Source organism: Myotis davidii, unplaced genomic scaffold, assembly GCF_000327345.1.
Source record: "Myotis davidii unplaced genomic scaffold, ASM32734v1 scaffold430, whole genome shotgun sequence".
Classification (NCBI taxonomy): Eukaryota; Metazoa; Chordata; class Mammalia; order Chiroptera; family Vespertilionidae; genus Myotis; species Myotis davidii.
Window position 1 is genome coordinate 1,091,600 of NW_006285247.1, and position 27,932 is coordinate 1,119,531.

The 27,932-nt window shown below is 48.6% G+C and overlaps 1 protein-coding gene across 2 annotated transcripts in view; it reads left to right on the plus strand.

Moving 5' to 3' along the window:
- The window catches only part of ME3 (malic enzyme 3, NADP(+)-dependent, mitochondrial), a 181,708-nt gene that overhangs the window by 136,674 nt on the left and 17,102 nt on the right, over nt 1–27,932 (plus strand). For both annotated transcript variants that reach the window (XM_006755871.2, XM_006755872.2), the window contains exon 7: nt 18,725–18,834. In XM_006755871.2, coding sequence (XP_006755934.1) covers nt 18,725–18,834 — 110 coding nt within the window. The remainder of the gene's footprint in view (nt 1–18,724; nt 18,835–27,932) is intronic.

The window sequence follows — 27,932 nt, forward strand, 5'->3', positions numbered from 1 at the left end:
AGTGTAGGACTTCTTATCTCCATTCCAGGGAGTAAAGATTATGTAGCTTAAGCATGATTGTTCATAGTTAAAGAGATTAATTACCCGCCTGGCACTTAGTGAAGGGGTTTTATTCCCTCCCTAACTTCAGGGGAAAATCCCTACCTAGGGAAACAACCTTTCTCGGAGAGGTGACCTTGGTTAAAACACATAGTGCCAAGAAGGTGAGCAAACATATTAAGAACAGTATGCCATATATGCCAGGTCCCTTGAAACAGCAAGGATGGACCGGCTCCCAGCAGTCTAGACTGGGTAAGAAGGGACATGAGGACACGGTGGAGGGGAAAGGTCAGGGACAACACTATGGTCAATGGATGGGAAGTCCTGGTGAGGCCAAAGAACTATTGACTTGGGTACTGTTGGGAAGCATGGGCCTTTGTTGGAAAGCCTGTAAGGAGGAAATTCCAAAAGGTCTGAACCTCCAGGGGAATTGGCTGAAGGCAACTGCCCCTGCCTTGACTTTTCCAAACAAGTCTGAGTCCCCAGGTGTTTACTGGAATCTTTATGCTTAGTCTTTAGACGTCCTTGCTTAAAGGACACTGCAGTCGCATATGTCTTCTCAAGAATGCTTACCCTGCTGATAATATCTAATAGTTAATTTTAGATCAAGCTAGCCTATATAATAAAAGCCTAGTATGCAAATTGTCCCATCCACCGGGAGTTCATCCAGAAGTTCAATCAGGGTGGGGCCAGCCTAGGGAAGGGAGGGAGTACCTGACCAGCAGCAAGCAGCCACTAGGGACCCTACCAGTGCATGAATATCATGCATTGGGCCTCTAGTTGTTATAATAAAGACCTAAGACAGGTAAATGAGGCTGTTTTGTTTCTCTAGCCAGGCAGTCCCTTAGGCCTCTCTTTCACAGAAACATATGTCAGAGTCATTATTCATCAGCCGCTCAGGGCCTGCTGGTCAGCCCCGGCAGGGTACTAGATGGAATGAGCTGGATAGAAAGGATACAGTAATCAGAGCATTGGGTATTTGAAGCTGGGATTATGGGGGAAGTGCTACTAATGAGATGTGGCCACCAAAGCAGCTAATTTAACCGTCAGCTACATCTATCAATAGAGGCATAGCATCTAGAACAAGGTAGGTGAACATCCACTTAATTCCCCCCCACCCCCCACCCCTTTCAGACCATCCTGAATACCACATTTGGTTCTGGACAAGATACTTTGAGGATCATAAATTCCCTAAAGTGTCTTTGGAGAACAGCAAGCCTGATGGTGAAGGAAGTTAAAGGCTTAGCCTGGTGAGAGAAGACTTAGGGATTGCTCTGTCTATATCAACAGCATGGTACTTCCTCCAGATATCTGAAAGCTGTTCTTCCAGAAGGGGACTGGACTTGTTTCTGTATCCTCACATGGAGAAAGACCAATTGGTAAAATGCCAAAGGATGCAGTTTTCAGCTCAAAGCACTGGGCCTTCTGTGAGAATGAGTTCCCTGTCCCAGAAAGAGTTCAAGAATAGTTGCTCTTATATGAGGAAATTTAAGCTTCAGATACTCTTTAAGATGCCTTCCCACCCCAGCATTCTATTAGGACTGCTTAAGGTCCCTGGCTGGCAGGGTAGGTATTATTATTGCCACTTTATAGAATAGGAAACCAAGGCCCTGAGAGGCCAAGGAACTGTATCAGGTCACACAGCATCTGGCAGGGCAGCATATTGAACCTGGGTCTGCTGACTCCGAGGCCATACTGCTTTCTACAATGCTGAGTTCCTGTGGATGACAAGAGAAGGGAATGGCATGGCTGTGAGAGCCTCTCTTCTGCTTCCTGTTTCCAGGGATCACTGCTTATCTAATGAGTAACTAGTCATTCCATGATTCCCCACAGGGAAGCCTTGTTATTCGTGTGAGAAGGTTACATAAATTAGGATGTAAGAGGCCCTTCAAATTATCATTAAAGTCAGCTTATGGTCTCACAGACACACAAGCAGTCCAGAGGTCAAGCCTTGGGGAGAGTCATGAGTCAGCCAAGAAGAATGTGTCCTTGACAGTGGGTTGTTTTGAGTCTCCAATAAGCTAACGCAGATGTTTGTGGATACTGTAGGTGGGGAAGGAGCTGGTCTCTCCAGGCACTCTGGGGAATATAGTAGCCCCAAGATGGAATGCCCGGCCTTGTGTGAGTCAGCAGCCCCAAAGCCAAACACAATGTATTTTAAGAAAGAACCTTAGGAAACATTGACTCCTACCTTCAACATCCTTGCCTCTTTCCAAACATCCTACTAATAAAAAGCTCCTCTTCTTGCGGATGTTTTATAAGATTTGGGCGGGGGGGGGGGGGGGGGGACTAAGACCATCCTACACATCAGGTATTTACATTACGATTCATAACAGTAGCAACATTACAGTTATGAAGTAGCAACGACAATAATTTTATGGTTGGTCACAACATGAGGAACTGTATTTAAAGGGCCAGAAGGTTGAGAACCACTGGTTTAGAGTGTCAGGCCTCGAACCAAAGGGTCTCAGTTTCTATCCATGTTCAAGGGCATGTATCTGGGTTGCAGGTTTGATCCCTGGCCCCAGTCAGGGTGGGTGTGGGAGGCAGCTAATCGATGTGTCCCTCTCACATCAATGTTTCTTTCTCTGTGTCTCTCCCCCTCCCTTCCACTCCCTGGCCCCAGTTGGGGTATGTGCAGGAGGCAACCAATCTATGTGTCTCTCTCACATCAATGTTTCTCTCTCTCTCTCCCCCACACACACCCTCCCTCCCTCCTTTCCACTCTCTCTAAAAAAACAATGGAAGAAATATCCTTGGGTGAGGATTAACAACAACAACCAAGAGTCAGTATGGTTCAGTTACTATCCTGGAGTTTGGCCACTGGGGAGGACCCACCAGGGCAGGGGCGTCTCCATGTAAAGCTGTGAACCGCAGCAGTGGGTAACTGTGAGTGTCCTGCTCACAGCTGAGACAATGCTTGATGTTTCTGTGGCAAAGACTAGTTGTCCCATTCTTCCTGCTCTTTCTCTGCTCTGTGGTGGGACCTGGAGCACTGCACCTGAGGGACAAGTTTCCCCCCATGGTTCCCACTTACATTGTTCATTTCTGTTACTTACAGTAGAATGGATGGTCATGGTCTGTTGGGTGTGCACCTACAGCTCAGGCCTGTCTGATACTCAGCCTGGGTTGGACTGAAATTTGATGTCAGCAGCAGCTTCAGCCTTTCAGTAGACCAGAAAGGAAACCACCCCCTTTCTCTCTAGCACCCCAAACTCAGCTAAGCTGCTGAGATAAAAGTGATAAAGAAGAAGGGAAATGATAGTTTTTTAAAAACTGACTTCTTTTTTTAAGTCATCTGCTTTTTAACTCCAGGAAAATTTCTTCTTTTTGAGTCTCTTCATCTTTCTACCTCTGGGTAAATTATCTCTACTGTGCTGTGATCATGTGGGAGAAGAGTAGGATTTTTTCCCTTCAACTTGAATATATCCCTGTATTTTGCATGAAGGAGAGATTTCCCATATTTCCATCAGAGTAATATAATTGCTTTAATTCTTAAGCATAAGTGAACATGATTAAAAAAACACATATGCTGAATTACTTATGAAGAATACATTTAAAGCTATTTTAAATGTGCTGTAATATGTAAGATATTACTTATTAAGCAATTGCTTGTTACGTTTATTTTTATTATCTGGTGGTAAAGGCTTTCTTAAGAACTTGCAAGTACTTAAGAACTAAATGAGAGAGAGCATTGTATAACCATCCTGCCATTCCTTTAATGCAATATAATAAAACTCTGAAATTAAGACTTATTTTCAGTGCATTGTTTTAAAGATTACAAATAGCTATTTCAAAAGCTTGTTTAATCCATAACAAAGACATATTACTGTCAATTTTTTTAAATCAAAATGAGCTCAGCTGATGTGGGTCAGTGGATTGAACATTGTTCAATCAGCAAGAGGTTGCTGATTCAATTCCTAGCAGGGTTTCTCTCCCATCAATGTTTCTATCTCTTTCTCTCATCTTTCCTCTCTCTAAAAAAAATATTTTAAAAAATCAATATGGACATTACCAAGCATCTGTTGTATACAAGACCCTGTGCCAGGCATAGTCAGCAATCCACGAAGAAATAAACAGTCCCGCCCTCAAGCTTTTCATTTCAAGATGTTGTTATGTATCTAGTGGAGCTGAGAACTGACCTCTAAGCTTTCATAGCCTCTGAGTCTCTACATAAGTCAGCAGCTCAAGACGAGTTCTAGGATGGAAATATATAGTTGGGATTTGCCAGCATAGATGATATTTAGGGTGAAGGCAATGGCGAGTTTGGCTAGGGAGAGAGAGTAGAGCACAAAGAGACTGTGGCTCCCCACCGTTTTCGTACCCATGCGCTATGGACAATTGCAAGTCAGAGTACTCACATAATTTAGGCTCGAATCTGAATAAGCAACAGGAGAAAAAAACACATTCCATACAGATGATACACCGTGAGAAAAGCAAGAACACAGGAAAGGCAAGGAGTATGCAGAAGACGCTAGGAGACTGGCCCTCATTATCAGAGCTCAAAAGTAGAAAGGGCTCCAGCCATATAACCCAGGGGTTGGTAAACCAAGCTTCCGTGAGCGCCAGGCATTTACAGAGGTGCGTCGAGGGGACTACAAATGAAGTCTTTCCCACCTGCCATAATAGACTGAAACTGCTTGAGAAACATGTTATTGTTTTTCTCTTGCTTTCTGTATCAGGGTCCTGGCAGCGGGTCTAGTGTTCAGGCCTCTACAAGGCAGGACATTAGGATTGAGGTTCTTGCGGAAATCTTGGAGCTTCAAACGGTTGCCCTCCCCTGAAGAAGAAATAGGCTCTGCTCCCCAACATAGGGAAACGACTAGGAACTTGTGGAGGGAAATGTTTCTTGGACAAAACTAAAACCAAACCTTCACCACATGTAAATTTTAAGTCCACATTTACCATACACACCTGGTGCAAAAAATCCCAAGTTAAGAAATGAGTATGAACTATTGTCCCCTCCTAGGGCGATGGCTGAAGAACCAGGCAGAAGGAAAAGCATAATTCCCCCATGGGGGCGCCCCCACACCCATGCTGTGTGCAATTCCTGGAGGGGAAAAACAATGCTCCAAGGAAAATAAAGCCATGATTCACGGAAACAGTTCACACGGTGGGAAAAGTAGATACACAGCTAATAGAACAATTAGGACCCCAAGAAAAAGAAATACTCTGAGAAAGATTACAAAGCAGCTATACTTCAATGTGTGAAAGAGATGTTTTTCTAGGAAGTAAGTCATAAGGAAGGTACCCAACACTGTGGAAAGAAAATGTCAGGCAGACTTTAAAAAAGAACCAACTGAAACTTCTGAAGTGAGGCATGGGCATGGAGACCCAGCAGGGTGCAGGAGTGGGAGGGCAAGACACCCTCAGAAAACCCAAAACCTCCCGAATTCCCGCCTGCAGGTGTTTCCGGGACACCCTCCGTTCCTGCTCCTGATTATCCAGAAAGGAACTGGGACACCAAGATGTTTCCCTAAGAAAGAGCCTTCTGAGCTGCTGTTGACGCAACAGCATGACTTGAGGGGAGGAGAGGTTGGGTAAGACTGGAATTCCTACATCCCAGCATGATCACTCCATGCCCGACAGTCCAGGGCCTGATATAGTCACTCTCATTTCCTCCGTTTCTCGCTTTCTCCGTATCCTGCACATTGAAACACGCACATATGCAGTCTCATCTTATTCGGCATTCATTTTAGTAGGCTTAACCACATTGGGGTTTTTTAAAAATATATTTCTTTATTGACTTCAGAGAAGGAGGGAGAAGAAGAGAGAGAGAGAAACATCAATGATGAGAGAGAATCATTGATCGGCTGCCTCCTGAACGCCCCCTACTGGGGATCGAGCCCACAACCCGGGCATGTGCCCTTGGCCGGAAACGAACCTGGGACCCTTCAGTCCACAGGCTGATGCTCTATCCACTGAGCCAAACCGGCTAGGGCAACCACATTGGTTTTTAATAAAGTTGGGTAACTAGAAAAAAATTCCTGAAAACAAATGATTCCATCAAGATAAGTTATGTAAAGAAAGAAATACACACGACTGTTCACAGTGATTACAGTTGAGGCGTGAGATTGTCAGGGGGTTTTGTTTGCCAAGCCATTCATTTCTATACTGTATGATTGTTGGTGAGCTGGCATTTCTTTTGTAATTTAAAAAAATAATGGATTTTTTTATCATGACTTAAGCAGCAATTCTTTACTAAAGACAATTGTGCCTTGCATTAAAAAAAAATAATAATTAAAAAATAAGCAATCATTTCACCCTTCACTCTTTGGTGAATTGAGTGCTGAGCTGACCTGAGGTCTTACAGACAACAAAGCAACTCACAGGCATGGACTCATTTAACACAATAATCCTATTAAGTAGATGCAATAATTGTTCTATCTCACAAAATAGAAGTTCCAGAAAGGGATCTTTGTCTACTATTCACTGCTGTTTCATCTCAAGCACCCAGAAAAATGCCTAGTGCAATGTGGATTCTCCACAAACAATGAATGAATGAATGAACACTTTATAGATGAGGAAACTGAGGTACAGAGAGATTAGGGAACTTGTCCAAGGTCACACCTGTAGCAAATGATGGAGCCAAGCTGTGAGCCCAGGAGGTCTAACTCCAGAAACCACTCTTTTTACTCTCTCTTTCTGCTCTTTTAACATGAACGCAAAGTTCAACATATTCTAGACCCCTTCTTGATACAAGGAAGATCAGTGAGAAGGTCTGTGGAAACTGTCCTACTCAGCACACTCCTGTTTTCTCTCTCCAGTTTGCTTTAGGGCAGGCTCAGTGCCCCACCCTGCTTCTCCATCAAAGGGGCTCTGGAGGGACCAGCCATCAGCTCCTGTTTTTAAAACTCTAACTACTGGCAGTGAGGAAAGCATCTTCTTTTTTATTTTGTGTTTTTAAGATATAATAGACATATGACTTTGTGTAAGTTTACGGTATACACATGTTAATTTGATACATTAACATATTGCCATATGAGTACCACCGTAACATTAGCCAACACCTCTATCATGTCACATAATTATAATTTCTTTTTTGTGGTGGAAAAAGTCGCCAGCATCTTGGTCAGTTGGCTGGCACTCCTGTTTCCTCCTTTTTAAAAAAATATATATTTGTGTTGATTTCAGAGAGGAAGGGAGAGCGAAAGAGGGATAGAAACATCAGTGATGAGAGAGAATCATTGATGAGCTGCCTCTTGCACGCCCCCTCCTGGGGATTGAGTCTGAAACCTGGGCATGTGCCCTGATGGGGATTCAAACCATAACCTCCCAGTTCAGAGGTCAATGCTCAACCACTGAGCCACACCAGCCAGGCATGGTTCTTCCTTCTTAATCACCAAGGTCAGGGGTCCCCTTGACCCTCCATTCACCAGAGTGAGGCACCCCCTGCAGGCCTCTCCACAAACTACAACACACCCACCCCTCCCTGTAGAACCCACTCCCAGGAGGGTGAGGGGGTGTAGCTGAGAGGCTCTTTGGCTCCAAGCTTCTTCTGTTGCATTTAAAATGATATAAACAAAGGAAAACCCCCAACCTATAGCATCCAGACTACAAAGAAAGTTTCAAAATTTTACTGTAAGCCTTGATTGTAAATTTCAAGGGAGTGTTCACATTCTGAGTCCTTCTCAGCAGACACGGTCACTGGTCAGTATTTTTGAACTTCAGGAATATCTTCTGTCAGTCAATCTGCATCTTACCTCATTCCCCACCTGGTCCTCCCTAGGACTCAGATGTCACAGTTTTAAAATACCTAAGCAAGAAACCCCTGTTCGTTTGATCCAACTCCCTCACTTTAGAGGTAAGGAAACTGAGACAGAGAAAATTATTTCCCCGCCGTCAGATGAGAAAAGCACTGGGGAATTAAGGGAACCTGTCCAGTTGTTTGCTCTCCTTCACAAAATTCATGGAACCTTTATCTGTTTTTATCCTGTGCTTTCTCTGTACAACCAGAGTGTGTCCAGTAAAAAGAAAAGATCTGGCCTAAAGAATTCGATTCTCCCTGAAATGGTGATATGAACACAGGAAATGGTTCAAGGCAGCATCGAGTTATCAATTTCTTCTTGTATTCATCATCCATTCATTCATCCAATGGATAGATATTTGCTGAACATAGGGATAAGTCAGAAACAGACTTTGTTCTCCAAGAGCTTACAATCGACCAGGGGAAAAAGAGACATGCTCAACGATTTACTGCTGGCTCTGTGTAGATGGAACATTCACCTAGTTAACTGCTCTTCCTGTGGTATTGATCAAGGCTGGTGAGGGTGGAAGGTGGTCAGAGGGACTGGGGCATTTGGTTGGGTTTAAAAGTCATGGTCGTCTGCCCAGGAAAGAGCTAGCAACTCACTTTTACAGAGCCCCTACTCCGTGCTGGGTGCTTTGTATTTAATTATCACAGCAACCCTCAGAGATCAAGCATTGAGGCTCAGAAAGGCTAAGCAACTTGTCCAAAATCACCCAGCTAGAGATTGGAAGATTGAGACTCACCAGAAACCCATCTGGCTCCAGATTCTGAGGTTGTTTACCACGGGCCCTCTGCTGCCTGCTCCTCCACCCGGCCCTCCCCACAGTGGCCCATCTGTAATAGCTTGAATCCTTGAGGGTAAAGGAAATGGCCCAAGTGGTAGTGAAACAAAGATGCTTGGCATTGTGGCCTCTGGAAAAGAGAGTGCAGCTCCAAGGGGTGAAGTCCTACGGGATGTGCACCACCAGGCTCTCCTCTGGTGGGACTATTCTCTGCCATTCATTCATTCATTCATTCATTCATTCATTCATTCCTATATTCCTATGTTCAATATCTAGGGAGCCAGGCAAGGGTAGGGCCTGGGCATAGGGCAGCCTGTCTGCTTGGTGTTCTAACGTGGATGTCTGAAGCTGATTTGCCCAGAGGGCAGGAAAGGGGCCCGGTAAAGCTCCTTCTTCAGGTGTCCTGCCACCGGTGGTGAGTGAGACACACCCTGCCCTCCAAGACATGCCTCCTGCCTGCTTTGATCTAGTCTGTCACCCAACCTGACTCACTCTTCCCCTTTCTTCTCCATCGTGACTTGGGCTCACTTTGGTCCCAAAAGCCCACAAACACAGACTGGGTTTTCCGACTTTATTGTCTTCCACCCCTAGACTCGCTGTCATCATTCAAGGTGGGATTTAGCCCATTCTGTGAGCGAGGGGCAGGTTAGACTCTGGGGGGAGGTTGAGGCATGACTGTATGACAGACTGTATGATGCAAATGCTAGGGTAGTCCAGCTGAATAGAGAGATCAGAATGGACCAAGCTAATCAGAGAAGCTTCACGGAAGACACCAGGGGCCTCGTGACATGTCAAATGCTGACGCTCCCAAACCAGCTGGTGGGCTGGTGGCTGGGAAACATGCACAGGCTTTATGAGCACAAAGTTGAGGAGTGAGTTTGCTGTGTCCTAGAGGAAAAACTCAGCACTGGCCTCTGACCTTTGAGAGGTCAGGGGTCAGCATGTCAGCCACCATCCTCTTCCCAGCACTGGGATTTCTGGCGCCATTTGCGTGCTTGCTCAGGAACTCAGACAAACAGGGAGATTGAGGAGGAAATCCAAATTGTTCCTGAAGTGGTTTCTGTCTGGCCGGGGATTGAGTTAGAACAGTGACTGAGGAATGGCCACATTATTCTGGGGCTTTTGCTTAGAAGTTGCTGCTTCCTGTCAATATCTTATTACGTGATGGGAGTTTTCCCCATTGCGCCAGAATGCCAGTCACAGGAGCCCGCCAGTCTGTCTGCAGGCGCTGTGCTCACAGGGGAATCTCCCAGTGAGGGGCCTGGGAAGGAAGGGCCTCAAGGGCCCACCCTCACTCCCCACCTCCTGCAGGAATCCCTTCCTCCACTTCTTTGCCAAGTGGAGCCTTGGGGACCACAGCATCACTTCCAGGGCCTGGCAGCCCCTTCCCATCCAGTGTCTGAAATCCCTGCCTCATGTGGCACCGGAATGTGTGTCCTTCTGACGCCCACCTGTTGGCTCTGCTGTTTCCCAGGCCAATAAACAGAGCAGTCCATCAACTTTTTGAAGCTATGATTATACTTCATTCCACTTGACGTTATCTTTTTCGGTCTCAGTATTCCCACTGTCTCGAATCCATGGTTTCCCTGTCACCCCTCTGAATCATCTCCAAGCCCCGCCCCCAGCAGTCTGACTCCCTCCCTCATACTTGTCCGTGGTAGAGCTGGGGCCTGAGGGCTCCACTTCCTTCCCTCCACCAGCCTGGGAGGTCCTAGCGAGAGGGACCATATCTTCTTCACATTCTAACTGGACACTGGCTCCCACCTCCCCCCATCTCCTTAGGCTCATCCCATCCTTACTCATCTCTATCCATACGGGCTCCATTATCTCATATGCACGCTTCCCATCTCAAAAATGAATCAATCCATCCTTCAGTCCCACATCCCCCAGTGGCTGTCACCCTCCCTCTACTTCATAGCAAAGCTTCTTGAAATTCAGTGGCATTTCCTCCCCTTCCATTCACCCTTTAAGCCCCTGCAGAGTAACTCCCTCCCCACCACTCCACTTCTAAATGCCAACGCCCTTAGACACCTCGAGATCCCTGTTTCTCAGGACATCTCAGCACCACCTGACACGCCTGCCCTGCCCGCCCACCTTCCACCTGGCCAGTCCTGCTCGCTTTCCCTTGCTGGACTCCCTTCCTCTGCCCCCTCTGCTCTTTGGACGCAGGTGTTCTGTCCTTGGCCCTACTCCCTGCTCCCCAGGGTTCTGTCCTTGGCCCTGCTCCCTGCTCCCCAGGGTTCTGTCCTTGGCCCTGCTCCCAGCTCGCTGCACATGCGCAGCCTGAGACCCTCATTCAGGCCCATGGCGGGCGGCTCCCAGTGCCCTGAGCTCCCCATTCCTTTCTGCTGAGCCCCGTGGAGTCTGCTGCTCATGAGCACATCCCTCGGACATCTCGGCTCCTCAGGCTCAGCACACGCCAAACCTGTCTTACCAAGGAAGCTTGCCTCTCCTTTCCCATCCTCAAGCTCACTGAGCAGTGGACACACCATCCCTCCTCCTCCTCCTCCTCCTCCTCTTCCTCCTCCTCCTCCTCCATCTTCCACATCACTGGCCATTATGAAAGCCTGCCCTTAATAACCATTGATCCCGTGGACTCAGCGCCTATGGTGTGCCAGGCTTTTATAGACAGCATCACATTTTATTCTCACAAGGTATTATTCTCCTATTCTCTTATCAGAGAAAACTGAAATGTGGGTTCATTTAGTAAGTGAGGGAGCCAGACCCTCTGGAGCCCAAAGCTCTCCACACGCTGCCATTCCTCCCTCACATCTTTCCTAGCCCCACTTCTCCCACTCTGTGCCCATTGCCTCATACCAGATTTCATGATCGCTCACTGGGGTGGCACACACGCCTTCTTGTCTCCAGCATGTCCTGCCCACTGTCCATCCCATCAGCCACTCTGCTGCCCGAATGAACCTCCTAAAACACATGCCACGTTCCTGCCTAAAGCCGCTCAGGGGGGCCCCATTGCCCTCCAGACTATCTAGGCCAGAGGTTCTCAACCTTCCTAATGCCGCGGCCCTTTCATATAGTTTCTCATGTTGTGGTGACCCCCAATTTCATTGTTACAAATTGAACATAATTAAAGCATAGTGATTAATTACAAAAACAATATGTAATTATATATGTGTTTTCTGATGGTCTTAGGTGACCCCTGTGAAAGGGTCGTTCGACCCCCAAAGGGGTCGAGGACCACAGGTTGAGAACCGCTGCTCTAGGCTCTTTACACAGGGTGGCCCCAGGCTCCACCAGCCTCATCTCTCCCCACTTCCTTCCCCTTCTTCACACTCCTCTCCCAAGCCCTGACTCTATTGATTTTCTTGCAGCTCCAGGAAGGCCCCCTGGTCTAATTCCACATGCATTTGCTGTTCCCTCTGCCTGAGATGCCCTTCTCCTCACCGTTCCCCCCTAGACACAGACACACACACACACACACACACACACACACACACACACACCGCCTCCTTCCCTCCCCATGCCGCACACAGTCTGCCCAGGAGCTTCTGCTCTTTTCAAGCTGCATCTGGGTCTCCTGGGCTGTGAAGCCCTCACTGCCTCCCCCTGCAGCAGACCTGCCTGCTGCCTTTGAGGCCTCCCCACACCTAGCACATACCTTGTTATGACCCTTGCCACAGTATGCTGCAGCTGCTTTTGCATTTTCTTGTGCCCCTATCAGACTGTGAGATTCTTGTGTTTGCCTTTGTAATCCCGCCAGTAAGACAGTCCCTCATTCACAGTGGACACTTAGGAATGCTTGCTGCATTGATGTTTTATGTCGTGCCTAAGATAGTTACCGATACAAAGAGGATCCCCTGCCGTATACATTTCTTTAATACTTAAAACAGAAATGTCATAAATAATTGTGATGTAGTGTGATATGTGTGATTATAGAGATGGGTCCAGAGTAGCATGGCAGCCCAGAGGAGAGAATTGCTGCTACCCTGAGGGTAGAGAGAGTGATGGATCAGAGAAACCTTCCTAGAAGAGGTGACACTTCAGCTTGGACTTACAGTTGGAGGAGGAGTTGGCCTGGTGAAAGGAGGCCTTCGAGGCACTTGAGGAAACCGTGGAGCTGTGCAAGGGCCCACAGTAGTGGGGAAGCAGCAGCATAAGCCAAGGACGTTGGAAGGCACGGGCAGGGGGTGGGCATTGAGGTTGGAGCCAAAGTGAACACCACTTGAGGAGTTTGGGCATAATCCGAGAGGAAGTGAGAGCCGTGTAAGGACTGTGAGGAATTAAGTGGCCTGCACAGGTTTGTGTTTAGAAAGACAGGGAGGATGGATTGGGGGAGGGGAATAAACCTGAAGGAGGTGAGATCAGTTATTACAAGATCCTGGCCAGAGCAGTGATTGCAGTGTTCCCTGGGAGAGGTGGCCTTGCCCTAGATCCACCCCACCCCACCTGGCAAAGTCCTTCCTGCAGAGGGTCGTGTCTCTCCAAGTTCACTCCAGCACAGGTGGGGAGGTAGGATGCAGAAGGTACGGTCTCTGGTCAAATAAGCTTAGAAAATGCTGGGTTAACTGGTTTCTTAATGCAGGACTTTTCAGAGCCTTTAATATGCATTGCATATACTGTATGTAACATTCAGAGTTTCCCTAATGGAGTTAGCCACGAAAACGCTTTCTGAGAGCATCTAGAGCAGTGGTTCTCAACCTTCTGGCCCTTTAAATACAGTTCCTCATGTTGTGACCCATCCATAAACTTATTTTCGTTGCTACTTCATAACTGTAATGCTGCTACTGTTATGAATCGTAATGTAAATATCTGGTATGCAGGATGGTCTTAGGCGACCCCTGTGAAAGGGTCGTTCGACCCCCAAAGGGGTCGCGACCCACAGGTTGAGAACCGCTGAAAAGAGACTTGTGTTTAATGGGACTATGTAAAATAGAAACAAAGACCAGAGCTGCATGATTCTGTCAGCTCCAGTTCCTGGAAGGAAAACATAAATAAATGCCATCGCGTTGCATCGGGTGACGACTGATCTCACTGAGCTCTCTGCCCTGGGAGTCGTGGGTGCATGTTTTTCGTTGGGGGGACAGAGTGGGCTCCCATGGAAATCCGAGTGGTACTTTTTAGTCATTCTGTTTGGACACACGCTCCTCCCAGGTCCCTTGTGTTTGTCCAGGCCTGAAAGAGGTCGGGCCCAGGTGTTGGAAAGAATGGCAGGTCCTGACCTATGGAAAGAGAAACCAGCTAGGCAGCCTCTGGAATGCTTTGCTCTCACCCATCCCTCACGCAGCCTCCGGTTGGCTGGCTGGGAGGAAGGACGGGGCAGCCACCTCAGAGTCTCCTCACCCAGGTGGCAGGTGCCCAGGAGGCCTGTCACAGTGTCACACACAGCTCACCAGGGCTCCCAGGCGCGGTGCTGGGGGAAAACATCCCCCCACGCGACAGCCTGGAGTCTCTAAGTGAGCCCTGGCCTCGGACTGCTTTCCCTGGCAGCGCCAAGGCCATTTCCCAGCCGAGTCCCCAGGGTGGAGAAATCCGGTCAGCTCAGTGTGTGGCTGGGAGGTGCCTCTTTCTCTGTCGCAGGAATCCTCCCCTGCAGACACATCAGATGTTCCTGAGCCCCCGCCAGGCTCAGAGTGAAGAGTTCAAAAGTGCAGAAGGGGACAGATAAGCAGGAGCCTCCTTTGGCCTTGGGCCAGCAAGGATGTCAGCAGTAGCTGCCAACGCTAAAATCGGGAAACTGCCAGAGCCCTGAGGAGGGGCCTACACAGGGTCCCTTCCGAGGGGCTCCTGCCACTGCAGCTGCTGCCTTGGCTGGGCCAGGGCACCCAGCCGGTCTGGTGAGTCTCAGCTCAGAAAGGACTCTACAGTAATGACAGTACTGACGCAGGCTTTCCCTGTCACGTGTTGCTCTTACTGGGGATCATCAGCAATCCTTACTTTGGACTTGTAGAAATGTCTGCGTGAAGCTCCTAGTATATCTACTCCAACCCTGTCCGAAGCAGCCCACGCTGCTCCACCAACACTCTCAGAGCAGGAAACTAAGACCCAGAGAGAGGGGACTCAGCGCTTATGTCAGGGACAGCGGGAAGACGCAGTGGTCCTCTCTCCCAGGACAGTGTTTTCTTCATCACATGGCACTTCCTTATCTTTTACAGACTTACAGCGCCATTAACCCCTAGAATGTCGGGGAGCACGATCGCGCTCCTCCTGTCTTTCGCCAAAAATGCCAGGAGCACTATCAAAGCTTCGAAATGGCGTCCAGTTCTAAGTCTGCTTTTATTAGTGATGATGATATTGCTAACTATGTCAGTGTAGTAAAGGTTTCCTTAAGTTTTTGAATATGTAACTTCATTTACTTGCAGTTCATAATTTTTTTCCCTAAACTGCTGTAAAATCAGCAAAAATGCCTTGGCAATTTTAGCATAGTTCCTAGGATATTGGTTGGCACTCAAAGGGTTAAAACTAAACTAAGGTGAGTTCTACACTGGGCTAGAGCCAGCTTCAGATTCCAGCCCCACCACTTTCCAACTGCAATGGAATCAGTAACCCCTGGGCAACAGCTCAGGACTCCTCTGAAATCGAAATCATGGCTACTTCATAAGGTCACGTGAGGGTTAACTGAGATAACATGCAAAGAGTTCAGGGAGATGCCCCCCAGGTAATCAACACTCAGGGAAGTTTAGCTATTTTTGTTACTATTGTTGTCAGTAGTGACAAGTTAATGAGTCCATGTAAGTCCATTATAATTAACATTTAAATTGGCGTTATGCTGAAAGCTCATTACCTGTATTTGGATGTCCATGGATGAATTGAGAAAAGTTTTGTGGGTTTTTTTCACCGAAGCCATTTACATTTTCACTTTGAAATTGTGTTTCTGGTCTTAATTGGCTTTTAGTTAGTTTCACAAGTTGGCAGGCAAACTCACAACACTAAATTTTTACCAGCTTCTTTATGTATACCCTTTCCTAAAGCATCAATAGATGCTTTTGGATGCATGGATGGATGGATGGATGGATGGATGGATGGACAGATGTACACGTGGACAGCTGGATGATGCTAAGAGTGCAATTGAAACAACCACCCTTGATTCAGACTAGTGAGTGGTCTGGCCTAATGAAAAGCCTTAAAGGAGGGAGCAAGAGGGTGGGGGACATTGGTGAAGGGCCAAAGGTCTCCATGGAGACACAGAACAGGTGTAGTGGAAGAGAAGGAGGTGGAAAGAGAGGCTGAGTTCAGAGACTGAGATGGGCAGTGTGAGATGCTAGAGCAGGACTGGTTTCTGGTGAGGAAAGGTCAGGGAGCAGCCATGGGGAGGGGTGTCCGAGATGAATAGGGTTGTGAAGTCCAAGCAGGTCTAGGAATGCCATCTAGGTTATTGGATGGGCGATTCACATAGCCTTTTGTGCAGTCCCGAGTTAGGGTTAAAGCATCCTGAATTAATGAAGGTTTACTCAATATCTCAGCATATTGCTCCCTGAGAGGTTCTCTTATGTAAAACTGAATGTAACATGAAAGAGTAATAACAGTGCACTGAACAAAAGCGCTTATTTATAACTCTCGCCTTATTTTTACCTCCAAGTGGTGCTATTTAAAGGTCAATTGTGTGTGTGTGTGTGTGTGTAAGAGAGAGACAGAGAGGGAGAAAGGAGACCATGTATCACATTCTTTTGCTGTCTGACCTTTTCAGCATTTAGCTCCAGGCCAATTGTGGAGTTACACTGGGATTCTTGTGAGGATTATATATAGCAAAATGTCACCAGCAACCAAAGACATTCTGTTCCCCCTCCCGACACAAATACTTGAAATTCACACCCTCAACAAAAATTCACAGTAAATTTTGGCTTGGCAAGCATAGCACTATATTTGTGCACAAGTAGTCTTATGTATCCTCTCTCTGCATCCTACAAGAAGAGAGCTGGAGGTGGGTCAGGAGACACAGTGAGCCCCAACTCCTTCCCCCATCAGCCCTTGCTATGCGACTGTGAATAAGAATTGTGGTCAGGATGACACATGTGTTTAGCACTTTATAATTTAAAGCCACCTTCAGGTCTTGGGTTCGATTCCAGTCAAGGCCATGTACCTCGGCTCAATCCCCGTCCCTGGTAGGGGTGTGTGCCGGATGCAACCGATCGATGTGCCTCTCTCACATTGATGTTTCTTTCTCTCACTGTCTCTCCCCCTCCCTTCCACTCTTTCTAAAAAAATAAAAGCCACCTTCAGCTTTTAGTCCTCAAAACAGCCCACAGAAGTTGTCCAGGCAGATATTATTGTGCCCATTGACAGATGGGGAAACTGAGGCAGAATAGAAAAGTGACATGACTTGTGCAAGATCACTCAGTTGTATGTGGCACAGCCAGGTCTAGTCCACAAGCCTCTTAACCTCGGCCCAGAGCTCTTAGCCCTGGACTGCGGCAGGTTGCTGCCCCTCTGTTTCTGCTTCTGTAACATGAACCTGCCTCCTGATCCCCCACCAACAGCCCTAAATCACTAAGGTTCTGGAAGGCTCATTGTAGGAGCAATATTTTCATTTCTACTATACAGGGTGTCATGCACAAAAGTATGAGGTTGCAAAAAAATGTTTTATGGGCCATTTCTGTGCTACTCAACCCCTCATAGCCACCAGCCTCATCAGAGACAGATGTCCCCCATAGCACAGGAAGCCCACACAGAAGTGTGCGCCCCACCCATCTTTTCAGCAAGGTCATAAATCCTTCTGTCCCAGCTGGTCCCGAGCCTCTAGGCCACACCTGGCTGTGGATGGCAGAACACTTCTATCACCTGCCTCCCGACACGGCTTGCTGATCAATCGGGGAATTTTTTTCTCAATGAACATGACCTCAGATACTATTCATCACAAATTGACCCATGAGATGTAGTCTTTTTATCTGTTTGGTCCATGAACTGAGTGATTTTAAGTAAGTCATATCACTCTTGCTTCCAGAAAGACTCCAATAAGAGACACAATACAACAAAACTACCAAAACCAGGGTCAAAGGTCAAGAATGAGTCAGGGGGAGGTGCGTGCAGAAAGCCCAGTCTGAGGGAACCCACTGTCAAAGAAGAGAAATCTTAGCTCTCACCTTTCTCACAGACAATGTCAACAGCAAAAGTAGGTTATGGGTCTAGTCATTTTTAAAAGGACACAAACTTTAGCCTGACCCCAGAATCTAGGAGGTGGTTCTGGCATAGATTATAAATAAGGCATCTCAGGTGACTTTGCGGGCGTGTCTTCACCCACCAAGGCAGCGTTTCTCGGAGCTCTCTGCACTGTCAGATCAGAACCATCAGGGTGCTTGCTGAAATTCAGATTCCTGTACAGTGTGTGGACCACAGTTAATAATTAATATGTATTGGATACTTGAAGCTTGCTAAGAGAGGAGATCTTAAATGTTCCCACCATTCAAAAAAAGGGGGTAACTGTGTGAGGTGATGGGTGTGTCAGCTGGACTGAGCCAATGGTTTCACAGGGATTTGTATATCACAATAAAATGCAGGTTCCTGAGCCCCTCCCCAGAATCCCTGGAAGGTGGGCTTGGTGACCTGCATTTTAGATGGAGTCTTCTGTACCTTCAAGATGGAGAACACCCTCATCGGGGAGTGAGCAGAAGACAGGGGCTTAATGCAGTGGCCTTTCCCCACCTCCCTTGCATCTTCTCCAGGAACAGTGCCGGACCCAGAAGAGTCTCTGGTGGAGGAACCTGAGGCCTTGGGATGCACCCAGGGAACATGAGGAGGCCACAGAGGCTCCCCAGGCCCTGGTGCTGGAGAAGCCGGGCTCTCTGCATGCACTTGAGTTTAGAATGGGATTTCTGCTTGAATTCCAGATGGCCACAGACCACAGGCCACAGAGAGAGCAGGCCCCATCTCAGCCCTTCTGCCCACATGGGTCTGCCATCCATGGCCCATGGGAGCCACCATTAGAGACAGTGATGTGGGCTCTACTGACCACCAAGCCCTCATTAGAGACAGTAATGTGGGCTCTACTGACCACCAAGCCCAGGGCCCTTACTCTTCCCCTTCCCCATCTCATCCATAATGGGGCAGGCAGAGCTGGGAGTCCAGGAGCCAGTTGGGTGGCAAAGACCCCAGTGAATGAGCCATGCCACACTGGAGCCTTCCCACACCCAGTGCAGGCTGGGAAATGCTAGGGATCAGCCTCGGAAGGCAGTCACGAGTTCTCTCCTCTCCCTCCCCACAGGTTTGGCATAAATTGCCTCATCCAGTTTGAAGATTTTGCCAATGCCAACGCCTTCCGCCTGCTCAACAAGTACCGCCATAAGTACTGCATGTTCAACGATGACATCCAAGGTAGGTCTCCACCCCGCCCGACGAAGCCCCCGAGGATGAATGCCTTCTCACAAGGCTCCCCTGGATGCCAAAGAGGGGGCACCTGGTAGCTGGTTTGCTGCCAACCACTGTTGGAGAAAGAGCATTAGACTTGCTTTCAACTCCCACATGGCTAATTCTTAGCTCTGTGACCTCAAACAAGCTCTTAAGTTTGCTAAGCCTCAGCTGCCTCATCTATAAAATGGAGATGATCACTACTTCAGAGGAAAGTAAAAGTTATATAACTTAATAGCTGAGATAAATACTAAGCAACACTGTCATTTCCTAGCTACTTGAACTTGGGCAGATCGAGTCTCTGAGCCACAGTTTCGTCATCTGGTCAATGGGGATAATAACTGCCTTGGAAGATTACTGTGAAAATTTAAAGAGCTAATGTAATGGGGAAAGTACCAGCGCTTACGACTGTCATAAAAATGGTCTTCCCCAGCCACAATAACTTGCTCTTGGATTTTCCAAAACACAAAATGTATTTCTGTCAGGGAATCAGAACAATCCCTCCTCGTATCTTAGCTGGAACGTATACTACTTAGAATGATGCCCCTGAGAGACATTGGGCCCCGGGGCCCCAGGCCCCAGAGCACTCCAAAAGCCAATGGGAAGCATCTTCTAGTTCAGAGTCAACTTGGCCACCTGTTCTATGGACCAGAAATATATGAAGGCCCTTGCTTCTGTGGAGATGCCAGTGTGTGAACCTGGAGTGGCAGAGGTGGTCCCTCAGGGATCATCTCTCCCGATCCAGGCGTTCCCAGTAAGGAGCTTTGTGAGCCATTCCTAGTACTTTATAAAGCCTCAATGACATGTGGGGTATTTATTTTTTATTGCTTTTGGTGGGGTACAGGTGTTGATCTTTGGGAGTAAAAGGTGGGCCAACCCCTCATTTTGCAGATGAGGCTCAAACATGTCACAGCTTTTCATCAAATGAGCTAAGAGGATTCAAACCCAGGTAATAACAGCTAGGGATTAGAGCTAAATATGTATTATACATCAGGCACCATTGTAATAAGCATATTACACATTTACTCCTATAAGACATTATCATCTCTGGCCTATAATTGAAGAAAGGGGGGCACGGAGAGTAACTTACATAGCCAGTAAGCAGAGAGTTGAAATTTTGACTCTAAATTCCAAGTTTATTGACACTGGCTATACTGCTCCCAGATCTCACACTTGCAAAAGCAAATGCCTCTTCCTTCCCAGTGGTCCACATAAAGGGCTAAAGAAATGCGGTCAATTGTTGTTGTTTTTGCATTGGTTATCAAATTTCAAGAGTACAGTTAAGCATCCTATATAATAAAAGGCTAATATGCAAATTGACCAAAAGGCAGAACAACCCGTCAGTGTGCTCCCACAGGGAGAGTGCTGCTCAGCCAGAAGCCAGGCTCACGGCTGGTGAGAGCACAGCGGCGGTGGCGGGAACCTCTCCCACCTCCATGGCAGTCAGGCATACCCCAAGGGCTCCCGGACTGTGAGAGGGTGCAGGGTGGGCTGAATTCCATGCACTGGGCCTCTAGTATTTTAGATAATTAAGATCAATATATATGACTTCAGTGCCTGAAGAGTGGGTGCCCAGAGAGGGCAGACCCAGGAAGGGAAAGCTAACCCATGCAGCTTCCCAGCCATTCACACTCTGTGCCCCAGCCCTGATGCAGGGGCCTGGGATGGCATCGGGGTCCAGCAGCACTGGCTGGGGGAGGGAGCATTCACTCATGCCTGCCCTGGAGGAAACACCTGCCACCAGCCCCTGACCAGCTCCCCCACCATGGCACCCACCCTTGAGTCAGCAGTAGGACAGCCATCCCCCTGAGCCCCTGGGCTGCCAAGGCCAGAGGGTGGAAGTGGAAAACAAGGCCTTGTGGGCAGCACACCTGGTGCACTGACTCCAGATGTGCAGACACACATACCATGTGTCAGTACAGCCTCATAAACACAGGCAGAGGGACACATCCAGACCCGGCAGTGCTTCGGCCCCTATCCCTCCCCGCCCTCCCCATCCCCTCCCCGACACACGCCAGAGCACCTCAGAGATGAAACTGTGGCTGTCGACACCCTCTTCCTGAGAAAGCTCTCCCTCCCTCCCTGGAAGGATAAGGCTTGTGCCCCTCTCCACCCCCACTCATCTCTCTCTCTCTCTGACCTCTGACCCACCCTTACTTTAATCCTCCCACCCCCCTTCTCAGTCAGTTCTCTCTGCATGTGAAAGTCCTGCTCTTCCGCTTGGGATGTGTTTGCCATCTCATTTGCCTGAGTAATGAACAACTACTCACCCTTCAAGACTCAGCTCAAGAGTCTCCTATCCCAAGGAAGGTCCCACATCAACCCACCCTGCCCCAGTCTGGTTTGGATGCACACCAGATGCTCCCACAAACACCTGTGCTCCCCTGCCAGTCTCCTTACCACACTGTACCCCAAATGCCTGCATCGGGTTGTTGGTCTCCCCAAGAGAGGCGTGAACCATTTCCCAGCTCCCCGCACAGTGCCTGGCACATCGAAAATGCTTCACACATGTTTGAAGAATGAATGAATGAAGTCTACACATGCAAATCGACATTCTCATGAGCACTCCCCCCCACACACCCCATGGATGCCACGTGGCTCAGAATCTGCTTCTCAGAGAACCCAAGCTGCGTACAAAGTGGTTTTCATTCACGCTGTCTCATAACTTCCTTGTAAACTGCACGCGCCCCCCCCCACCACCACCACCACCACTTTGCTGTCTCATGTCATTGATGAGGAAACTGAAGTTGAAGGGTTGAGTTTTTCTCCAGGTCACATAGCCATCCATAGTTATTTCTGGATAATAGTAACTGAACCTAGTTATTTCTGACTCGGAACTCTCCACCCTCTCTCCACGACACCAGGCTGCCTCTTCTTATTTGTGGATGAGGTGGTGCAGTGAGTCTTCTTGCTAAGGATTAAGAGTGGGCATCACTGCTCTCGGCATCCTGCTGCTCACCTCACCTTTCCCATTCCCTCCTCTTGCTCCTGGAGTTTACAGACTCAAAGATGAAGCTTACAGAGGTCAAGGGTCTCGCCCACATCACCAGCTGGTTAGTGAGGGGCCCAGGGCCAGAAGCCTTTGATGAGCACTCTTGTCACCAAGTGGGCAGTGAGGGGACTGGTGAGGAGCTCCAGGACTAATGGGGCAGCGTAGAAGATTAAGCTCATGCTAGAAGTGCCTCCAAATACAAAGTTAGAAAAAAATGAAATGTAAGACTACACAGCTTTGCTCAAAACTAGGAAAGGAACACCGGCAGTCACAGAATTGAAGAGGGCTGGGAGAAAGGGAGAGCGCAATCACGGGGGTGATCAGAAACCAAAACCATGCCACATGTGGTGGCTGGGGACAGGACAGGCCACCCCAGCAGGACCAGTGGCGGAACCCACTAGACCCCCACACAGGGCGGCAGCTGGGGTCAGGCTACCCTGATGACAATGAGACTGGGCCGTCCTGCCTGCTCTGCACATCAGCCCCACCTGGTGTCCTCCGTGGAACAAGGGAAGATGCGACTAAAGGCCTCGGGGTCCCAGCAGACTGAGCCCAGGAGAGCAGGGCCAGGCCTGGTGCTGAACAGGAGCTCGGGCCCAGGACTGGAAGTGTCTCTCAGCCAGTCTTGCTGTAACACACACACCTGGGGTCACCAACCCACAGGGCCAACCAGGGGCGGGGCCTCTGGAGCCCCAGCAGGAGGGTGATGCTCCCCAGGGCTGCCCCTGCTCCCCTGCCCCCTCCCCGTCCCATGGAAAGTTTCTGTGCCCCAGGCTGGTTCCGGGTGCCCAGGGCTGCCGACGGCCCTGACTCATCGCTGGCAGCCTCCTCGGGAATTCTGGAAAAGCCACAGGTGACTTTGTTGTTTCAGCTGGGACCCAGGAGGCCTCCCTGCACTGAGGAGGAGAGAGACCTGGAGGAGGAAGGGCAGGAGCAATGGCCATGCTTGTCCTCCCAAAGGAGCCAGGTCCAGGACACTGCTGGCCAGTAACCACGGGCGCCTGGCCTCCCTAATAAGCTGCCCACGACATGTGGCTGGGGACAGAAAACCCAGCGGCTTGTCAGCCCCAGAGCACCCTCCTACCCACCAGCCTTCTGTGGGCTGCCTTGCCCAAGGCCTGCCTCATCCCCAAGGCCGGTGTGGTATGTCAGGCATTGTCGCCTCCTCACACAGTTAAGTTTTCCGTTGTGAGCCATAGAGCTTACCTGTCAGGCATTGGAATGGGACAGGCCTAGGTCAGTCCCCACTTTTCCGCATTGTGGCTTTGGCCGAATGGCTTAAATCCGTGCAGGTTTCTTTTCCTTATCTGTAAAATGGACATAAAATAGATGTACTGTTAATAGCCACACCTGGTCATCAGCCAGTTCTGCCAGGATGACCCAGATGCTTTCGCAAAGCTATGCTTTGTGCTGTTGGCTGCAGCCCATGCCAGTTCACTAAGTATTTCTATCACCCCCCTGTCTGTGGCACCAGGTTGTTGTAAGGCCTGGAGTGATGTGTAGCAGGAACCTGGCACTAAGAACCCTAGTGCATAGTAGACCCCTGACACTTACATATGGGTAGGGGAAAGGGTGGAGACCTGAGATAGAGGCTTTGGGGGAGGTGAGGAGAGGACCCCTGTGAGCACAGGACTAGAAGTCCTGAAGAGGAGAGAGGTAGGGCCCCACCTCAGCTCTCTCCTTTCCACACATACCTTCCAGCCCAGTGAATTATTCCATGTCTGTGAATTCTCTGCCAACTCTGCGACTTTGATATACTTTTATTGTTATTGATTTCAGAGAGGAAGGGAGAGGAAGAGAGAAAGAGAAACATCAATGATGAGAATCATTGATTAGCTGCCTCCTGCACTCCCACTACTGGGACCGAGCCTGCAACCGGGGCATGTGCCCTTCACTGGAATCGAACCCAGGACCCTTCAGACCACAGGCCAATGCTCTATCCACTGAACCAAACCGGCTAGGGCCAACTCTGCGACTTGAATGTGCTGGCCCCTCTGTCTAGAACTATCCTCAGCTCTTGGCTCATTTCTCTTTGTCCTTAAGGGCTCAAGCCTCACCACTCCCTGGACACTGCACCCAGGGCCAAGCCTGCCCCCACCTTTCCCCAGGGCCGGAAGGAGGTGACATTAGGCAGTGGTCACCCACCTTGCAGAATGCTTCTCAGTATCAATACCGCGGGGCCCAGATGCCACAGTAGGAAAGGGGCGGGAGGGGAGGAATGGCCCAGCTCTGAAGACTGTTCAGCCGGTTTGTCCTGTTTATGAGTTATTTCTGGCTGTCAGGGGTCTGCGACAGCCACACACACACACACACACACACACACACACACACACACCTTTCTGTTCTCTCTCCCCGACAGTGAAACTAGTCCTGTGTTCCGAGGCTGTCCCAGTCCCGAGGTTCTCATGAGTCTCCTGCATCTGATCCTGGCTCCTCTGAGACACCCCCATAACCTGTTGATTCCATTAAATCCCCAAAGAAGCAGAGAAGATGGTAACTATTCCCTCTGGTTCCTTCCAAATTGCAGCAGAATAGGCCTAACCCCACCCTCTCCATGGGCCAGGAAGCGCCTTCTAGAGAGTCCAAGGGCTTCAGAAAAGTCCCCTCATGACACAGAAATAGGGTTGAGGCCTTCGGAGAAGCCCTTTGCTTCATATCCAATAAGGAGAACTTGAATTTTCTGAACCTTTATGCTGTGAACTTCCTGTGAACAAAACTGTTCATTCATCCAACATACCCAAGGCCGAGCCCAGTGAGGCCCCAGCACTGCCACTCAGTTGCTAATGAACACGTGAATGGTGGTAGTTCAGTGGCTCGTGGAAGCCAGCCTGGCCTGGGAGTCGCCGCCCCAGGGCCTCAGGCCTCCCAATCCACCTCGGCCAGACCCCAGGGAGCTTAATTCCCTGTCCTGCTCACAGCCTGGCCTCATCTGAGAAACAGCCACTTCTCTCTCTTTTCTCCAATCATCTGTTGTTTAGCATGGAAGCTCCTGTAACTTTGTGTGACTACTAAAAGCAGAATAGAAACCACGTTTTCAGCCTGCCCTTGGTGCATTTCCTGAACCTGCAGCCTCCAGTTCCCAGCTTGCAGGAAGTGCAGTTATGGAAAGCTCCCTCGGAAAAGGCAGATTTGTTTTTCTTTCATCATGAAGGAGGAACAACCAGGCATGCTTTCTACTGCCTATGCCATTTATGGCACAAGCTAAGTTCCAAAACATCCTTGGACCCCGGGGCTATTCCGGGGTTTCCTCCAGCGAGCTAAGCAGCTTCCTTCCTCTCCGTTTTTAAATCCCTAACATGTTACCCAGGCGTCCCCCAAAATGGAAGTTAATAACAGAGATAACTTTATTTGCCAACCTTTATAATATGGGCTTGAAGAACTGCTGTTTTCCTCTTGAGTTTCCGTCTGTAATTAGGATAACTTGCCACTTTAGAGGGTGGACTCCGAGGAAGAGCCCAGAAAGGTGACCATGAGTGTGGGCTCCAGAAACCAAATACCAAGAGTTTCCCAAAGGAAAAATGAGCAACAGTGTCAAATGCTGCTAAGAGAGAGATCAAGGACCAGGAGGGCTGCGGCCCGACCACTAAATTTGGCAAGATGGGCCCTGGACAGTGTGGCTCAGTTGGTTGGGTGTCCTCCAGTGCACCAAGAAGTTGCCGGTTCAATTCCCGGTCAGGGCACATGCCTGGGTTTCAGCTAGACCCCCAGTAGAGGGTGTGCAGGAGGCAGTCAATCCATATATCACTCACATGGATGTATCTCTCTCCATCTCCCTTCCTCTTTCTCTATAAAAAAAGTAATAAATCAATTTGGTAAGGTGAGGTGCTGGTGACTTGACAAAGGGTAGTGAGAAGTCACTTGATTGGATTGGGTTTCAGGGAGACCAAAGGAAACAGTCAATGAGTAAATTCTGCTCATTAGCAGAGTTTGGCTATAAAGGGAAGTAAGGGTGGGAACTACAGGGTCAAGAGAAGGCTTTTCTAGGATGGAGCTTTGTGGCATATTTGTATGCTGATGGCGGTGATCCAGGAGATAGGGAGGAATAGGGGATGCAGAAACAAGGGGAGGGAGCTATAAGACAAATTCCCTGAGTGGGCAAAAATGATGGGATCTGAACAGACAGACCTGGAGACAGCGCTAGCTAGGAGCCGGGCAGTTCATCCATTGTAAGACAAGGAATGGCAGGGCATATGGGCTTGGAGGAGGAGGGTTTATAGACTTGGTGGTGAGAGCATTCAGAAGTTCTCTCCTGATAGTTGCTCTTTTCTTCGAACTTCACTTTCCACTTTGGAGAGGGACATGGGGGAAAATAAAACCAACTTCACAGAGTTGTTGTGAAGACTCAGTGAGCAAATGCAGGTAAGCACATACATCGCATAGAGCTGAGGTCACGGTGAGAGTGGTCATTAAATGACAATTGCCTGGTATCCTGTCATTGAATTTTTCCCATAGGTTTGTGCTCTCTGCCTCTTCCAGAGTCACAACTGAACATGTATAGCCACTGCCTAAATTCATCTCCCTCTACCTCCCACCCCTCAGTTCTCCTGCAGGGAAACCCCATCAATGCTGCTCCTGCCACCTTCACCTTTAGAGTCAGGAAAGGCTGTCTGAGCTGCCTAGACACTGAAGCAGCACCCAGGTTTCCCTGCTTTGCTTCCAACTGGGTGACAGATGGGTAGGCCACTGCCTCTCTCTGGCCTCGTTTCTTTTTCTGTACAGTTGTTGGATGTTATGCTCTCCAAACCCCATCCAGCAAGGGATTTTAGCACTGAAAATTCACCGTTCCATAACAGGCCACTTCTGTATTTTGCAGGTAAGCCATTATTCAACCTGCAGGTTCTAACCACAAAAGATATTTAACACCCAAGAAAAAAAAAGACATCAAGATGGTAGTGTTTGGGGGAGCTTTGGTGATGAAATATCTTTGGCGCCATCTGGTGGCAGGTGCTTTGTACTTCTCCTTTCGGAAGGCAGAAGGCAGTTCAGAAATAGAATCAGCTGAGCCGGGAACACCCCCTCTGTCCAGTGGAAGGAAACTAGTACTTCACCTAGAGAAGTCATCTAGTTCAGTGAGTCTCGAACTTAAATGGGCCTGTAAATCATCTGGAGATCTTTTTGGTTACAGACTCTGACTTGGAAGGACAAATGAAAGTGGGTTTTGAGAGGCAAAAAGTCAGACAGATGAGGTTGTTTGCAGGGAGACAGAAAACTGGGGAATAGCCACCACGATAAGTGGACTTTGAGAAAATGATGGACAATGGGGTTTTGGGGACTTGGGAGGAGGGTCATACCATGCAAATCTCACAACCTCTGTGAGTGATTTAAATAACTATCTAAACCACTTTTTTATGCTTTCTTGGATGTCAGATTGGGTGTTCCTTTTAAATGCAGTACAGTGATGAGCCTAGCCATGACATAGCCCAGCTTAGATAAAAAGTAGACATCAGTGCAGCCAGTGTGGCTCAGTGGTTGAGCATCGATTATGAACCAGGAGGTCACGATTCAATTCCTGGTCAGTGTTCATGCCTAGGTAGTAAGGGGCATGCAGGAGGTAGTCAATCAATGATTCTCTCTCATCATTGATGTTTCTATCTCTCTGTCCCTCTCCCTTCTTCTTTGCAATCAATAAAAATATTTTTAAATACACATATATATTTTAAAAGTAGATATCAGAGCCCTGGCAGGTGGGCTTAGTGGTTGAGCAGTGGTTAGAGCGTCATCCTGCACACTGAAGAGTCGTGAGTTTGATTCACAGTCAGGCACATACCCAGGATGAGGGTTTGATCCCAGGAAGGGGATCAATCAATGCATGAGGCAACCTATCAATGTTTCTCTCTCATGGAAACAGCAGGGGCAAAGCACAAAAGTGGGAAAAATGGATGTGGCCTCTTAGGGCATGGTGAACGCTGCAACTGGCACATAGGGTGCATGTGGAGTGATGAAGCTGCAAAGGTGGGTTGATAGTGATAGTGTACCTTTCCACATGTAAACTGGCAAAAAGAGCATCATGACCAACTCTGTAACAGTCATCACACTTAGACTCATTTAGTAGCTTCTTTCTTTCTGAAGCAGG